Source organism: Mirounga angustirostris, unplaced genomic scaffold (assembly GCF_029215605.1).
Source record: "Mirounga angustirostris isolate CCGP_5_RB_7025 unplaced genomic scaffold, mMirAng1.0.hap1 SCAF_3, whole genome shotgun sequence".
NCBI classification, from domain to species: Eukaryota; Metazoa; Chordata; class Mammalia; order Carnivora; family Phocidae; genus Mirounga; species Mirounga angustirostris.
Genome location: NW_026991711.1, coordinates 194,085,164 through 194,102,706, shown reverse-complemented (window position 1 = coordinate 194,102,706; position 17,543 = coordinate 194,085,164). Strand labels below are relative to the sequence as shown.

The following is a 17,543-nucleotide window of genomic DNA, read 5'->3' as shown; positions in this document are numbered from 1 at the left end:
GCTGGGCTGCAGAGAGCACCCCCACAGGCATGTGCACACGCCAGTCCCTGCTGGGGGCTGGGCAGTGTGGGGCTCTGCCTACCCTCCCCTGGGGCCTGGGGCAGCTGAGGGTGCCCTGTGACAGGTCCACAGGGAACAACCTGGAGCAGCAGGAGGGGACACTGCAGCTCAGAGATCCTCTCAGCTGTGTTCCCCACAAAGACACAGTGCAGGCCCACCCATTCACCCCTTGAATGCCCAACAGGCGGAGGTGGTACGGACTCTCAGCTGGGCCAGAACCCCGAGCAGACCCTCCAACTGAGGGAGCCCGTGGGGGCACACTGTGACCTGGGCCCACGCTCAGCTCAGGCCCCACAAATACGACCAGCAAGGGGGCAGAGGGCTCGGCTGACCCCCCCCCCCCCCGCCCAGCCACTTCCCACAAAGCCTGGTAGCCACGTCCAGAGTCTCGGCCAACCTTGGCCTGGCATCCCAGCCCGTCGCCCCGATCCAGCTTGTGATCTGCCACGTCCACTAACTCTGGATCTCAGCGCCCTTCCCCCTTGCTCGGCCCTCTTTCCACGCCCACTCAGCTTTCCCTCCAGGAAGCCTTCCCCGGTCCCTCGGGGCCACAGCACCTGCTCATGCGGGCAGCCCACCCCGGGGCCTTCCCCAAGTCCCAGGTGGCCACCCGCCGTGGCAGCAGGAACACCACTCTGCCTGCTGGCGGGAGCCTCCACTCCCCTTCTCTTGCCTCCCTGCCAGCACCCAGGCCAGACCTGGGTCAATAAACAGCTACATATGAAGAAACCGTACAGAGACTCTTTGTCCAGGGCTGGCAGTGAAGGCTTAACCCCATCCCGGCCCCAGCACGGGAGTCTCAGACCTCCCTGACCTGACCCCTCCCCAGGGGCAGCAGGACAGCCAGCGGCATGCGGGTGCCATGAGGGGGTCCTCGGGGTGCGTTTGCTCCCCACAAGGGCTCCCTTGTTCTGATGGAGACCCGGCCACCTTGGCGGGAGATGGAGGGCTTGCGGCGCGCTGTGCAGGGTGTTACGATCAGGCCCCTCTTTCTCGCTCTACGGCGGATGGGGCGATGCAGGAGCTGAAGTGCCCAAGGTCACTCAGCGTGGTGGGCCGCCGAACAATGCTGGCCTCCCCCACCCCTCCCACCACAAGACCTCCCCTGATTCCAGTCCTGGGGGGGGGCAGTTCCGGGGCAGGAGGGCGGAGGCGGAGGCGGAGGCAGAAGCAGGCTCGCTCCGCTGCGTGGCGAGCGGCACATAGCCAGCCCGCTGCCTGGGGCCCGCCGTCTCCTCCCCTGGCTGACTTGGTGGCTGCACCTCCGCCCGCCCCTGCTCTCGCCACCCCAGTGAGGGGGCTGGAGATAGAGGACAGAACGCAGGTGAACGGCAATTTAAGATGAACTGCATTATTTCTTAGTATAAAAAAATCTGGCCCCAAAGAATTGAAAGCAGGGACTCGAACGGAATTTTGCACACCCCTGTTCAGGGCTGCACTACTCCTAACAGCCAAAAGGTGGAAACAACCTGAGCGTCCATGGAGGGAGGAATGGAGAACAAAGTGTGGCCCATCCACATGATGGGATATTCTGGAGCCTTAACAAGGAACGAAGTAGGACACCTGCTACCATGTGGATGAACCCTGACCTTGAAAATGTTGTGCCGAGTGAAAGACGCCAGACTGAAAACAGCAAATCCTGTATGATTCCACCGACATGAGGTCCCTACAGTGGTCAGATTCACAGAGACAGAGAGCGGACGCCAGGGGTGGGGCGGGGGAGTCAGTGTTCCATGGGGACAGAGTTCCAGTTGGGGAAGATGAGAAAGTTCTGGAAACGGAGGCTGGTGACGGCTGCACGACAGTGTGAATGCATTTAATGACTTTCAAGGATACACAAAACCAGCTAAAACGATAAACCTTTTTGTGCACATTTTATCACCAAAAAAGCAAGCACCCACCCCCCCATATTTGCTACACACACTAAATATGTGGGGCACGCTTTCACTAAAAGCGTATCTGTTGTTTACTTCAAATTAAAATATTCAGGACATACCTGCACTGTAAGATTATTCATTGCCTGGAACACCAATTTAACCGGATAGCCTACAGTTTTATCTGCTAAATCTGGCGGTCCTTTGTGGGGTGTGGAGAGACGCCTGACCGAAGTCACACAGGTTCCCATCCTGCAACCCCGGGTCACACGGCCCTGCCTGGGGTCCTCAGACCCACAGCCCCAACCTCCTCAGAGAACACTGGGCCTATCTCAATGAACAAGAAGATATGATCACATCCATCTTACAGATAGGAAGACTGAGGCTAGGAGAGGTTACGTGACTTGCTCAGTGTTTCAGACCTGCTACCTAATGTCGCTGGCCCCCGTGCCTCCCTGCCTTCATTGAGGTGGGGGAAACGAGAGCCCAGGGGCACCTGGGGCCCACCGGCAGCCTGGAAGTCCCAGGTATGGACATGAGGCCTCTCCTGGAACACGAGGGCCTAGTGGCAGAGCCAGGCCTGGCCACTTCCACTGGGGGATGGACACCTGCCTGGACGCTCCTGCCAGGAGCACAGACCCACCACCAGAGACAGCCCCCATCAGGCCCTGCTGAGCACAAGGAGGGCTCCCAGACCTGGACCAGTCAGGTGACCTCCCCAAAGGTGGAACCCTGACCTCTTGTGGGTCCTGGGAGCAGGTGGGAATGTTGGGGACCATCCTATTCCCTGGCTTCTCCAGCTCAGTTTCTCAGGGCCGGTCAAGCTGCAAGCATGTCAGAGGAGGGCCAGGCCCCTCAGGAAGGGGGGAGTTCTGCTACCCCAGGCATCAAGGGTCTTGGCCCCTGCCCTGTCCAGCCCTGTCCAGCAGGTGAAGTGCACACATAAAGGCACACGGCTCTGGACAGAGGTGGGATGGTCCTGCCCAGGGCAATCCTGGAGCAGATGGCCGAGGGGACAGAACTAGCTCCACCCCCAGAGAGTAGCCAGAGGGCTGCTGAGAAGGCCCCACACGCCCCCGGCGAGGAGAGGCCCCTCTAACGCAGGCTGCCAGACTCCAGGCCCAACTCCAGGTTGACCGTGAGCGGGGGTCCTGCCGCACCAACCTCTACAAAGGGCCTGTGCTGATTTCTGGTGCCTCCACCCATGGCTCTCTTCCAAAAGCCAGCTGCCACCCTCCAACGCCACCCGGAGTCTCTCATCGCGGGCTGCCGTCCAGGACGGGCTGGGCCACCTTTCCCTGCGGCGCTCAACCACCAGAGAGCAGGGCAGGCCGGGCAGAAGCGCGGACACCACACACCGTGTGGTGAGGGAAGCAGCAGTGGGTGGCGGAGGAAGGGCAGAAGCCTCTCCTCTAGCCTAGATCTCCGACCCCGGCCGGGGGTCCTCCGCCTGCTCACCAGGGGGCACCTCCCCCACTGCCCCGCTGGAAGGTGGACTTGGGGACAGCACGGGCTCTGGCTGGGCACAAGGGGGCACTGGTTCTCACAACTGTCCATGCAGCAGGCTACCAGCCCCACTGGACAGAAGAGGACTGTGAGGCTCAGAGACGTTCAGGGATTGGTTCGAGGTCACACAGGAAGTGAACATGGGCACCTGAACCTCAGCAGGCCAGGTTTTGGCTTCCTCTGGAGACCTGCTTCTTTCCTAACACGATGACCCGAGGGACAGTGGCTCTGGGACTGTGCGTGTTAGGCCTGCAGGCAGTCTCCCTCAGAGCCACAGGTCACGGTGCCCCTCCCTCTCGTGAGGTCTCGCGGACTCTGCCTTGAGCCAGCTCCTCTCCTCCTCCTCTAGCTGTGCTCCAGGCCTCCGACTGCAAACTCTCAATCACAGAAGGTGGGACCAGGGAACGGCCCAAGGCAGCGGTCCTGAATGGGCAGCCCAGGAGGCTGGGCCCTTGGGCGCCCCGCACGGGGAGGGGTCTTAGCTCTACAGCCCCGGGCCGGGGGTGTGATCGCAAACCTCCTGCGTCTGTCTAAATTCCCTGGTTGCTTCTCTCGACCTCTTACAAAGTAACACGGGTCATTGTGGCCAGGGGGGCCACAGCTCACGGGAGACCCCCGAGCCTCATCCGGTCCCTGCGCCCACGGCACGGTTTGTGGCTGCGTGTCAGCAGGGAGAACAGCCCAGCGCACAGTAGGAGCTCAGGGAGCACTTGCTGAGGGATGCAGAGAGACTCAGGTTGGAGAGGCCCCATCACCCCCCAGATGCCCCTCACCACCCCCACCCCCAGCCCCCGCAGGCTCTCCCGGCTGCAGACGCGGCCCGAGCACGGTCTCTTCTCTGTGCCCTGAGCCCACGCGACTGTGTGCAGAAGGCTGCAGACCCCTCTGCAGGTGTTTAGGAAGTAAAGAAGTATGCAGAGGATCACAAAGGAAGCCAGGCGAAGTGCAACCGCGATCAGACGATGAGAAAACAAAGGTGCGACGGGGTGCCTCGCGGGCTTTCCCCGAAGCAGGATCAGCACGTCTAATACCAGCTGCACTCTTCAAGTGGCGCGGAGCGTAGAAGGTATTTCGAGGCGCCGGCGGCAAATGAAAAGGGATGCGAACGCATCGGCAGCTTCTACTGGCAGCGACGGCCCAGATTCTGGAGCACCATCGCCCCTTGCTCCCAGCAACAGAGAATGCTGCATTCTGGGGGGAGGTTAGCACGGACAGAACTGTAATTTCTTTCTCGGCCAAGTTCACGAACTCCCTGAATTCTTTCCCTGGGCCTCTCCGTGCACCCCAGTTACGAGCCCTCGCCTCAAATGACCTGCCTTCACACCTGTGTCCGTCTACCACAGTTCGCCCTCCTTCTAGAGCTGACCCCACCAGCCACACTGCAGGGCTCCGCGGGCCACTCCTTCCACCTCGCCCAGAGCTTTGCTTCAAGTGCTTCTCGTGAGCTGCTGCTGGTATTTCTGGAAGCCGCCTCCTAGCTGTTCAAGAGTGTCCGGCACTTCTCAGCGTCTCTGGCCACCCCAACCCCACCCCTAAGACTCTGTGACGACCAAGAACTCCCCCCCGGTTAACTGCTCCTGGTTGGAAATACCACCTTATCCTATGCCTTTGGCGGTGTGTGTCTGGCCTGCAGCGGCCCCACGTCCCCCAGCCCCCCAGATGCACAGCGATAGGGAGGCGCCAGTCCCTGGGTCACTCGGAGGGAGGGTGCCGAGACATCTGGAGTATCGGGAGTGTGGTGTGGGCAGCCCGCGGCACGCCAGAGGAGGAGGTCAGGGAGTGGGGGAGCTGAATGAAGAGGCTCATCCTTTCAAAACAGCTGCATTGGTCCAGTGTGTCCCATGCTCCATGACAACCGGGGGTGCGAGTGATCATCTGAGCCAACCCTGGCGATGGGTGGCATCTTCTCTCTCCCCGGGGCCTGGAGGGGGTCACAGGTGGGCGGGATGGATTCCCTGGGTCCCCAGAGCCAGGAATGGGCACTCAGAGCCCCGATGCTTGAGGACACACTCAGATGTCACACACAGCTCACCACGGGGGTCTACATGGCTCCACATGGCGTCAGACACTGAGGACATGCTCAGACCCAGGGATGGGCCTGGACGGCCACTCGCAGGTTCAGGAAGGGGGTCCTCAGTGTTGGGGACGTTGCCTGAAGCTATGCAAGGGCCACCGACCCAAGATCCTGGTGCTGATGGGGAGGGAGCCTGGGGAGGCACCCTACCCAGGGCCCGCTGCCCACCAGGGAGGGAGTCGTGCTGGCCTGTCCCTTCAGGGGTCGGCAGCACCGCCACCGTCCCAGGACTGACCGGCCGGGGTGCAGACGAGGCTCACAATACAGCCAGTGTCTGCGAGCTCCAGCCTGCTCAGTTTGGGAGGGAGCCCCAGCTGAGTTTCTCACTAAACTCTGATCTTCTGGGAGGCAGAGCCCGTGGCTTTTCATATCTGTGTTCCAGAAACCGGCAGAGGGTGAGCACTCAGTGGATGAATGCATGGAAGGGTGGAGGTCCTTGCCCCCCACCTGGCCAGCCTTCCTCACCCTCACAGGGAGGCAGGGCAGTGGGGCTCAGGCGTGTCCATCGGCATGACCAGCTCTGACCTTAGGAGGCCCTCCTGTAATCCCAGCGGTCACGAGGGCCTTAACTGGGCCTCATGTGGGCCTAAGGGTTTCCTGGCCCCTTTCTCTCCTGGGCCTTCCCCAGCCCCCCCACCCCGGCATGAAAACCCTCAGGTCTCTGGGACCTGCCATCTCTCCTTGCACCTGTGGGTGCTCTGGAGTCTTGACCTCCAGTTCTCTGTCCTCTGGCTGGCCTCACTCTGGACCACATACCCAGCGCCTATGGGACAGGGCTGCACAGTGCCCTCCTAGTGCCCCCCTGAGGCAGGTGTGCATGGCCTGCCCCCCCGGCTCCTTTCCAGGGGACCCCTCTCAGGGTCCATTACCCAGTACCCACACCAGACGCCGCCCAAGGGACAGGACTCTGAGCCCTGGGGACTCCTTTCTGGGACCCAGGTTCCTCATCCACACGCTAAGTGGCTAGACCAGATGGTACTCAGCCCGCCCTGCAGACACCCCTGGAAGGACTGCCGAGCGGTAGACCAGAGGAGGCCAGGGCGAGGCTGAAGGAAGCAGGGCCTTGGCACCTCAGCAGGTGGGAAGGAGAGGCCCAGAGCTGAGGCTCCTGTAGGGCCCCCCTTACCGGCCAGGCCAGCCTGCTTCCTCTGTTCTGGTCCTCTGGTCCTCCGGTCCCGTGAGCTCACAGTAACCCCCCCCATGCTGAAGGTCCCCTGCAGGGCCCAGGGGCGAGCTCACAGCGCAGCCCACCCCCTCTGTGCTGAGGGAGGCTCGCCTCGTGGCTGTTAGCTGGCCCTCACCTAGCACCCCCGCAGAGCACCAGTGTCTGGTTTTTTGTCTTCCAACCCTCAGCCCCTACCTGGTGGGCCCACAGACAGCCTGGCCTCCCGTGAGACACAGCAGGGGTGGCGGGCAGGGCTCTGGCCTCTGGGGGGCTGAGGTCAGGGCAGATGGCAAGGGAGCAGGATTGATGGAGCCCCTCGGGGCTGCCCTGTCACCCAGCCAAGCCTCCAGAACCCAGGGAGCACTTAGCACAAATGAGCAGCGCGCCTCCTCAGCTGGGCCACCGTACGGGCGGCTAGCTGTGTGCGGGCCCCTTGCTGTCGTCTGCCTCCCTGCGGCCCCAAACCCTGCACCGCCCCCCTGCGTCTCAGCCCCACTGCCTCCCCCCGGAATTCCACCTGGGGGCCTGGCCCGAATGCTGTGTCCCCTGCTTGGGGGCCCCCACTTGTAGGTGGTACCCCGAGCCTGTCGGAGGAACACTGGTGTCCCTGGGTAACAGTGACGTTAGCCAGGTGCTCCCACTCCCACGAGGGTCAGAAGGCCGGCCCCCGTCATTGCCCACCCTGGTTCTGGGCCATGACACAAAGGAGATGCGCTGGCTCAGCAGCTCCAGGCACAGAATGTCAGAATGGGTGGTCCCTGGCCCTCCCACCCCGACAGGGATGGAGGAGTTGAGGCTCACAGGGGCCGGAGACGAGCCACAGACCCAGCGGCAGTCAGGGCCCGGGCCCGTGGTCTCCAAGCACCCCCACACCACGGATGTGCCCCGAGAAGCTTGTGGGCGACAGGGGTACAGAGTGGGCCAGGACTCCTCCCCACAGTCGCCAGGGCCCCTGAGCCTGCAGCAGACACGAGGAGGCATGGCCCTCTCCCGAGGGGCCACGGTCACGAAACACCTGGGCCCAGGATCGCCGTTGCCAGACAGAAAGTACTGAGAGCATGGAGCAGATGTGCCGGGCCACCAGCAGCCGCGGGCCACACTGTGGCCCCTGATTCACGCGCCGTGGTCCTAACCCGCAGGATACGGGAAGCTGCCCGTATCTGAGTACGCGGGCTTTGCAGAGGTCACTGGTTAAGATGAGGTCACATGGGAGTTGGTGGGCCCCTAATCTGATAGGACTGCTGTCCTCACTTCTATAAGGTGAAATCTGGAGGCCGCACAAGGAGAACCCATGTGAAGATGGAGCCAGAGACCTACAGGCCAAGGAATGCCGAGGACGGCCAGAGAAGCTGGGAGGGCCTGGAGCAGACCCTGCCTCTCGGCTGCAGGACGAACCAGCCCTGCTAACACCTCAATCCCGAGCTTCCAGCCTCCGAAATGCCAGATGAGAACCTTCCGTTGTGTAAGCGGCCCGGTTCCTGGTGTCTTACGGCAGCCCTGGCAAGCTGGTGCCCTCCCGACCCCCGGCACCCAGCCCAGGCCTGGCACACAGGAGGTGCTTGGAATCATTTACTGCTGAGGCCTGCCCAGACTTGGGGCGCACCCCAGGGAGCAGGGGGAGCTCCAGAGTGTGGGTGGCTGGGGGATGCCCAGGGAAGCGGAGCAGCGGGGCCAAGCCCCCCAGGGAGGATGGAGCCAGCCATGTACTGTGGATGGGCACGGGGAGGACCCGCTTGGTGGGAGGGGGTGTGTGTGCCAGGAAGGCGAGCCAGCCAGAAGCTCGTGGGAGGTGACCCCACGGCCACGGGCAGATGAGGGGATGGGATGAGGCTGACCTGGCCCCCTCAGGGGCTCCTAGACCCACCCACGATTCTAGGATTCCTGCTGGGAGAGCACGTGTGCACCCCTCCCACCCACAGCTTCCCCGGCATCCACAGCCTGTCTGAAGACAGTTGAGGAGGCTGGCGGCCTGGGCCCTGCCCCCCAGTGCAGAGGACACAGCTGGGAGGCCATGCCTGCCCTCACCTCACACCTGGCTACCATGCGCTCCCACCTGGGAAGGTGGGGTAAGGCCTGGGATGGGAGGAAACACCCCCCCATCTGTGCCACCCCTACCCCCAGGAGACTTCCGGCAGCTCAGGGCACTTGCCCGGGCCTGTACCGGCAAGAAAGGCCGCCAGCGACCGCGGCAGTGAGGAGCCGGGCTCCAGGGTGGGTGGCCTCAGGCTGGAGCCCTCCCGCTCCCGGGCCCGTTTCTTCTCCCAGTTGTGGCCAGTGAGCTGACCCCCGGGCTGTGCCGACAGCCACACGTGATCAGGAATGGCGCCAGCAAGGAGACAGTGGCCGGGCAAGGGCTGAACTAGGCAGCGGGGCCCAGTTCCTCTGCGCCCCTGACTCGGGCTGGGAGTCTTGGTGTGAAACCACACTGAACCAAGCCAGGTCTTGGGAGGAAGAGTCTGGGTTATGAGAGAGGTGCCCAGCCTCTCGCTGCCCGGGCACGTCCAGGCCTGGGAGTGGTGGATGCTGGTCCCACGCCTGAGCTGACTCCCGGTGGCCTAGGGTGAGCCCCCCCTCCCGGCCTGTCTCCTGTCCAGGGCCAGCCAGGCGGACACCTGCGCCTGTGGGCGTGGGCATCCTCCCACGGGCACGGACACACCCACACCACCAACCGTGCTCTGCTCCGGGCTCTGAAGCCCGGCCAGCATGTCCCCAGTCCCTCTCCCAGGAGGCCTCTGTGGCCTCGAAGGCCCACCGAGCTCCGGCTTACACTGTTCCTTCATTAGTGCCCGCACGGAGCCAGACCGACCTCTCCCGTCTCCTAGGCTCACTCACCGCCGGATCAGGCCGTTGTCCGTGACCCCCAGCCCAGCGTGGTGCTGGGGACATGCTGGCTCATTGCACTGGCCAGTGGTCCGCAGCCGGGCCACCCTGGGTATACCCAGGGGCCGCCTGGCTCACGCTATGGGGCCTGGGAACAGCCCTCCTTGGCAGCGCAGAAGCAGCAGGCCCCGAGGCCCGCCGAGGAGCCGGCCCTCAGCAGGCAGAGGATGCGGCCCAGCTACGCCCTGTCCCGATGGACGCAGGGAGGCCAGATCAAAGGCTCAGGAGGAGTTCTGGTTCACACATGTTCAAAGCTGGCCTGAGAGAGGGAGCCAGGCATCAGGAGAAGGCAGCTGGTGGTCCACCATGGCCTGGCCTCGGATTCCTATTACAGGCCTCTGGACTGCGAGGGCTCGAGGCCTCCAGAAAATTTAAGAGCCCAGAACAGGGGAGCAGTGAATGACACAGGCTTTGGGGTCAACAGACTGGGTTGCAGTCCCTAGAGCTCCATGTGGCCTACGTGCACTGAGCAGTTACGTGGCTTCCCTGGGCCTTGGTTTACTCATCCGAAAGTCAGGTCTACAGACACCCTTCCACGTCCGATGCGTCAAGCAGACAGTAACGAGAAGACACGTGCACTGGGTCTGGGTCCTAATAAGGGCTCTCAAGGCTGGAAGCCACTGACCGAGGGGGTCTGCACGGGCCCGCAGAGACCTCGGGGCAGGGCAAGGGGGAGAACATGCACCGGGGCCAGCTGGGCAGTGCGTGGCGCCGGCGCCCCTCCTGGGGACCGTCAGGGGGCTTGTGACTCTTCCTCTGTCGCCGGTGAAGAAGCAGAGGCCGGGAGAGGCCAAGCGGGGCGGGAAGCTGGTGCAGCAGGACTGACATCTGAACCGAGGCCCAGGACTGACATCTGAGCCGATGTCCCTCCTCTCTCAGGATCATGGCAACGTGTCCAGCAAGGTGCTCAGACCATTGCGTCATACAGGTGGCCCTGCCGAATCCTGGCTCCCTTGGGCCTCCCCCCGTCTCCAAGCTGGGGATGATGAAACCATAGGTCCTCGAATGGTGGAGGGCCAGAGTGGCGGCACGGCTCGGGGCTGAGGACCGCCTGGGGCCCTGGGCCATGAGCCAGGCGGCTTGTGAGAGCCCCACAGACCACAGCTCAGGGACAGATGCTGGGTGGGTTCTTTTGGGCCCAGCCAGGATGGCCCTTTCTGGGGTGTGGGGAGCAAGGCCAGGGCTTCTGAGGGCGCTTCCCCAGAATCTCTCACCACCCATGCAGTCAGGCCCATTTCTGCCAATGGGCCTGAGGGGTGGTCCCTGCTGGGGCTTCCAAGGCCCACTGGTACCCACCCATGCTGGCAGGTGGGCCTCAGCCCTGGGGCAGAGGGGCAGCCAACCAGTTCTCATTGCATGGACAGCCCCCTCTGACCTCCAACCCCCAGTGCTAGACCTCTAGACCCCTCCTCCGCCGCCCAGGCCCTTCGTCTGCCCCCGCCCACCCTGCGTGGCTTGGCAGAGAGTGGGACACGTGTGGGTCCCCTGCAGTGCTGACTGAGAACTTCCTTGGTGCCGGGAACTGGGCCAGCTTCTGTCGCCACGGCAGAGAAGTGCACAGACAGAGGTGGTCCCTGTCCCTAGCACCTCAGGAAGGGTGAGAGCCATACAAGGGAAATCCCTCGAGTGTTGGGAGGCCGGGCCGGTGTGCAGAAATGTCTGGGAGCCAGGAGCAAGCTGGCTGGCGAGGGCAGAAAACCTGCCAGCACCAGTGGGCGTGTGTGACTCAGCATGGGGCTCTGCGTTTGCCCGGCGCCCGGCAGAGGGGCCCTGGACGGGCTTGGACTCGTGGTCTCACTTTCTCTGAAGCGCTCGAGCCCGAGGGAGTTCTGGTTCACACACGTGACCGCGAATCCCCCAGGCCTGCTTCCTCACCTGTAAAATGACGACAGCTGTCATCACTGAGTGCCAGGCTCGGCCGTCCAAAAACATCCCCCCAAGTCCCGAACTGGAGCCCTATGTGCCTGACATTCCCCACTCTCACAAGCCCGCCGCCATTCCTGGCCCCCAACAGAGGCTGTAAGCACCACCCGCAGACCCAGGGCCACCTCCTCGCCTCCCAGCCGCTCCCCCGGGGCCTGGGCCAGCTGAGTCAGGGGGGGTTCGCGCCAGGCGTCGACCCCAGGGCCCGGCGCTGGAGAAGTCCGGCGGCCAGGCCCCTAGGAGAGCGGACGCAAGCCAGGGCGCCCCGAGAGGCGCGGGCGGCACGGGGCCACCAGAGGGCGCCTGGCCCACAGAGGCCAGCCCCAGTCGCAACAGGAGGGGACACTGGGCTTGCTGCTGCCCCGGAGGTCACCCTGTATCCTTTGCTCCACGTGGCGCTGGCACTCATCTCAGCGCCTGGCCCTGTAGGGCCCTCTGGAGTTCCAGTGCTCATTGGGGCTTTGGCCACAGGGGGTCAGGGAGAGGAGCTCTGCTGAAGAAGCCCTTGGCCCTAGGATGGAGAAGCCTTGGGGCTCCGGGAGGAAGGGGCCCTGGCAGGGAGGACGGTGACCCTGCCCAGAGCGCAGTCCCTGGCGTTCCAGGCCCGGAGGAGGGTGGCACCTGAGCCCTGATCAGCACGATGCTGGGACAGCTGCTGGGTAGCCATCCTCGCCCAGCTGGGCCCATCACACTCACAGACTGCAATGCACTTTGATCGTCCGGGGTCCCTAATCCACAGCATCCCAACTGAAGGGGAGCAAGGCCCAGCCCCCGGCCCCCAGCTCAGCCCCAGCTCAGTGTCCCATTTGCCCCACTCCCTCGCTGCCCTTCGCAGCTGCCCAAACTCTGCCACTCTATCTCTCGGGCCTAACCAGGACAGAGGCCCGTGGATTCAAGTAAGTTTAGGATGGTCCCTAAGGACACAATGGCCAAGTGGGAGAGGGTTCAAGAAGGAGAGGCACAGGGGAAGGCTTCCATCCAAGATCTGGGGCGGGGGGGGGGGGGCAGCTGCTCAGACGACCCTGAGACCCAGGCCTGGGGCAGGATCCAGCGGGAAGGCCAGGGACACGCAGGCAAAAGTTCCTCTGTTGGTGTGGGAGGAGGGGCAGTGGTGGGCAGAGGGCCCCGGAGCTCGTCCCAGGCACCCAGGCATGCCCACCCGTCCCACCAGAGATGCAGTCCTGACAGTGACTGGAACTCTCAGCAGAGGGAGGCACAAGAAGGCCTGCTTTGGGGTCCTTGGGTGGAGGCGCTCTCCAGAACCTTGGGGGGGCAGCTATGTCAAAGGATCTCTCAAGGCAGCCCTCTGTGTGTCTGACCTTCCAGGGGCCAGAGGGCCAGAACCTGGCTGCCTTCCCCCCACTCCCCAGCAAGGCAGGGCCATGGACCTCACACTGATCCACGCCTCTGTCATTCAGAATTCCTGTAGCCATGGTCATTCCCTGTCCCCCGTGTCACCATTTGAGCGGAGCCCTTACTTGCACAAGCTTCCCCCTAGTTTGGGAGCAATCCCCTCCCTAGAGGAATCTGGTCTGCTCTGCTGCTGTCCACTGTGTCCCAGGCACCCCACAGAGACCCAGTGTGCTTCCCCACACATTTGCAGTTTGAGGAGCCTGGGGTCCGGGTGGTCCCTAGGGCACTGTACTCCACCCCCCACCCTCACATATCCTGGCTCCAAAGCTCCTCAGAGGCTTGCAAGGAGGGGGTGGGCAGGACTGCGGGCAGCTGCAGGCCTGAGGATGCCTGGGAGGGTCGACGCTCTTACAAAGAAAAGACAGGGCCCCTGGGCGGGATCCAAGGCACCGACCACCTGCAGCTCGACTCCCCCGCCAGAGGCAGCCCAGAGTGCCAGGCCGGCGGGCCAGCGAGTACAAGTTCCCTGGGCAGGAACCCTTGCTTACTGGCTCGAGGTGGCAGAGGGCGCGCCTCGCCCCCACCCCCAGGCGCACAGCTCGCACCCTACCTCGCAGGGGCCCCACTCCCGCCAGGAATGGGGGGCCTCTAACTGAACCCATCTAGGCTGCCGTTGCGGGGGATCCCACAGGAATCCTCAGGCCCGACCCGAGGCGGCTCCCGGAGAGGCCCGTACAGCCAACTGGGAGTCCCCAACCTGCGACCGCCGTCAGCTGCGCCCGGACAGCCAGCCCCGCAGTCAGCCCAGCGCGCCCCGGGGCTCGGACTCCCGCCCCGCCACCGCGCTGGGCCGAGCCAATGGCCGCAGACGCCCAGCTCTAGCTGTGGCCCTGGAAGACGCTCCCCGCCGGGGACCGCCCAGCCCACAGTCCCACGAGGAGAACTCCGCGGAGAAGGCGCCGGTGTGCGTGCTGGGGGCTGGGGGGCGGCCGAACGGAGCGCAGGAGACCCGGGCGGCACTCGGAGGCGAGTGCAGGAGACAACAGGCGGCGCGATCCGGGTGCAGGGCAGACCAGGGGAGAGCAGGAGTACGCAGGAGAGACCCGGACACGCCGGGGTCCGGGGCCCCCGGGGCCGCGCCCTCACTTACCCGAGATCTCCGCCTGGGGCACGTCGCTCAGGCTGAAGCCCTTGGCTCCGTAGATCTGGCGGACTTCGCTGCAGCTCCGGCTCTTGCTGGCTGGGTCCCCGCGGGCGCAGGCGGCCAGCGCGGCGGCCGCGCAGAGCAGCCACCAGCCTCGGGCCCGCAGCTCCATGGCGGGGCCGGGGCGCCCCGGCCGCCCGCCCGCGCCTCTCCCGGATCCCGCCCGGGGCCGCACAGCCCCCGCCCGCGAAGGGCAGAGCCAAGGTCCCGGCGCGTGCGGCTCGCGGTCCGCAGGAGGCGGCGGCCGAGGAGGCGGCGACAACAAAAGCCGGCGGCGCGGGGCGCGCGGGGCGCGAGGTCCGGCCGCTCGGTCGGGCGGCACAGAGCGCGTCGGGCGAGCGCGCAGTCCCGGCTCGGCGCCTCCCCTGCCGGCGGCCCGGCCCCTCGGCTGCCGGGGAGGGGGCGGGGCGGGGCGAGCAGGGGCGGGGCGCGCGGGGCGGGCGGGGCGGGGAGCCGCGCGGCCGGGCGCGGCACGGGGCGCGACGCGGGGCGCACCGCGCGCTCCTCCAGCCCCCCCAGGGACTGGGCCCGCCGGATCGCGCAGAGCTGCGGACCGCCCGAGGGAGGCGGGGCGGCCGGGGAGCGCGCGGGCCGCGGCGGGGTCCCCGAGGGCGGGCCCCCCACGCCCAGCGCCCGGGGCGGCGGCACCACCTGTGGGGGCGGGGGGCGGGGGTGCTGAGGCAGGGCTTCCCCCGCCGGACGTGACATCACGCCTTCCGCGCGCCTATCAGGGGCTTCCCCGCCCCCAGCCGAACTCGGCATCCCTCCCTTCTCCGCCTCCCTCGCTCCCGCCCTGCCTCCCTGCACCCTGGCAGCGCGCCCCGCGCCTCCGCTCCCGCAGCGCCTCCGTCCCCTTTGCGCGCCGCCCCCACTCCTCGCCTGCACCCCTTTACCAGCCCCTCGCCCCCTACGTCCACTTCAGTCGCCTCTCCCACGGCTCCAGCGCACACCTGAGGTTTATGTGGGGGCGGATGGGGGGCTGTACGCTGGAAACTCGCTGGGAGACTAGACCCCACCTTTCTCAGCCCTGTAGAGAGGCAACGGACGACTTACTTATTGGAGATTGTCAGCCGGTTTTTGGTCCCTCCGCGTGGGTCCTGGAGAAGCAAATGTGACCGAGGCAGAACGTCTCTATTGGCTTGGGTCGCTGGGCGGTGGCAGGTGGCCTCTTGGGGCCAACAACAGGTCAGGTAGCCTGGGGGATGAGGAGAGGGTGCAGGCCAGAGAGCTTGACGGGAGAGCTCCCGGTGAGGCTGGTGGGGCACCGTGCACGATGGTGCAGTGAGTGGGCAGGCAGCGCCCTTAGCTGCAGAGGGGAGTGGGGATGGGGGGGGGGGTTGTGGGAAGGGAGGTAAGAAGCGAGGGCACCGGTGTGTGGAGGGCTTCTCCGTTTCTTTCTTCCCCAGCTGCTGCGCCCCTCCCCTGGCCTCCTGCTCTCCCCACTGCCATGTGGGCAAAGGCCTCAGAGACCACCAGGCCACCAGGTCATGAACCCAGATGCCTAACTGGCAGAAATGGGAGGAAAGCAAATAAGTGGACACCCTTGGGGGTGCCCCCGCAGGAGGACACTGAGATGACCACCACGTGGCACCGAGGGCCTGGACCTCAGAACTCCCTGCAGGAAGCAGCCCCCTGGGGCGCTGCCCATACCTCCCAACCCCTGCCTGCAGGCACACCAGCCCTGTGGGCTGTGGGGTGGGGGGCGCTCCATCTCTCCCCTGCCTCCCTGAGCAATTGACTCAGCAACCCCAGAAGGGGCCCGGGGTCTCCTGCCCTGCTCCCTTCACCCAGAGACACTGAGTCATTGTATGGAGGGAGGTTGTGGGGACCCAGCCCAAGTGCCAGACCTCCTGCCCTCCCCATGCACTTGCTTCCTCATCATGTTGGTGACTCACAGAGCCCCCCCGCCCCTCCCCCCGTACAGTGCACACACACAAGCCTACTCCTTCTTGCCCACGCCTGGCAGAGCCGCCTGGCCACCTCCCCCCACCACACCACATGCCTGCCTGGCTCAGGCCACCCCTGGGAGGGTTAGGAGCACTGGCCCAGGCCCTGTCTGTAGGAGCTCACCTCTGGCCACGGCCACGTGCTTCCAGGTCAGGCAGGAGCCTGGACTGGGGCTTAAACCTGCCTGAGGGTCTTTCTGTCTTGTTATGGTGATCACTGTTGCCATCTCTTAATCCAGCCAGATTGGGAAATTCCTCAGGGTGGGGTCGGTGTCCAGTGCATTTCCGGGTCTTCAGACAGCAGCGTGGCCAGAATGTCCATGGGCCACGCTTACGTGGCAGGTTTCCAGGATGGCCCTGCTGGGGCACCTCCTAGGTGTAGCATGGCCCCATCCCCCAGAGAAAGCCTTCCCGCTCCCTGCGAGGTCGCTGCAGTAGCCCTCCAGGCAAGGAGAAGAGCTGTGAGGAGAGCCTCTCCGTGGGGCTGGCACATGGCCGGGGGGTGGTCAGCAAGTGGGGTGGTCCTCCTGGCTCTGCTGGGGCTGCACCTGCCAGAAAGCCTTGATGACAAGGAGCAGGGAGGCCAAGCACAGGGGGGTGGTAGTGGCCGCGTGGCCGCTAGGCAGTCACCGCGGGACGTGGCTCTGCTGAAGGCTGCCAGATGTGGGGACGGGGGCTGCGGGGGCATATGGGGAGGAGGTGCTGCCCGCGCCGCAGAATCCCTTGCCGTCTTCTCTCTGGTTGTCTGGCCCACGGAGCCTTCCTTGCCCCCTCCACCCAAGGGGCGTCCTGAGGTTTTACAGAGGTGAGCTCTGGGACTGTGGGAGGCTGAGAGCTCCATCTCGGGCCACGAGCCCCCTGAGCAGCTGCCCCAAGTGCCAGCCCGGCCCTCCTGTTCCCAAGACCCGGGCTGCCTTGGGCGGCCGCCCTGCACATTTGATTTCGTGCCGGTCTAGGACAGCCCAGGACGAGGGACGCCCGTTGGCCAGGCCAGGGCACAGCTTGGCGCAAGCAGCTGGGGGCACCGGGACCAGGGCTGGGTCACACTGGGGAGGGAGCACCTGAGCCCTACAGGTCTGTGTCACCCTGTTCGCCAGCCCCGCATGCCGTCACCCGCGGCCTCCGTCAGCTGGGCAGGAGCCGCTGTGGGAATTGGGTGGGTTCACCGGGGGAGCCCTGGGGGTGGGGGTGAGGGGCTGACAGAGCCCTCCCTGTGTGTGCGCCTTGCCCCAGCCACGGGGATGGGACCACCCTTCCTGCTTGGGGTGCCGGCCTGTCCACCGTGTGGGCGCACACGTACGGCAGCGCCGTGGAAGGTGCGAGCGCGCTGGTTGTTTGCACACTCATAAAAACAGAAAATGCCCGGGTTCCTTGAGCCAGTGGCATGTGCCCTGCTGCTGACACCAAACGAGGAGCTGGGAAGCAAGGGGCCATTTAGAGTCATGTCAGAGGAGGTGTGCAGGCTCCCCCACATTTCCTCTTCTGGAGGAGCAGCCTGAGTCCTGGAGGGTCCATGCCACGGCTCAGGGTCCCTCTGCCCTCCGCTTCCTGCTCTGCC

The 17,543-nt window shown here is 65.0% G+C and overlaps 1 protein-coding gene across 1 annotated transcript in view; it reads right to left on the bottom strand.

Annotated features, from left to right (window-relative positions):
* The window catches only part of GPC1 (glypican 1), a 28,610-nt gene extending 14,196 nt beyond the window's left edge, over nucleotides 1-14,414 (bottom strand). Inside the window, exon 1 of the mRNA XM_045867607.3 lies at nucleotides 13,986-14,414. Within this exon, the coding sequence (XP_045723563.2) occupies nucleotides 13,986-14,151 (166 nt within the window). The 5' untranslated portion in view covers nucleotides 14,152-14,414. The remainder of the gene's footprint in view (nucleotides 1-13,985) is intronic.
* Nucleotides 14,415-17,543: the final 3,129 nt, after the last annotated feature.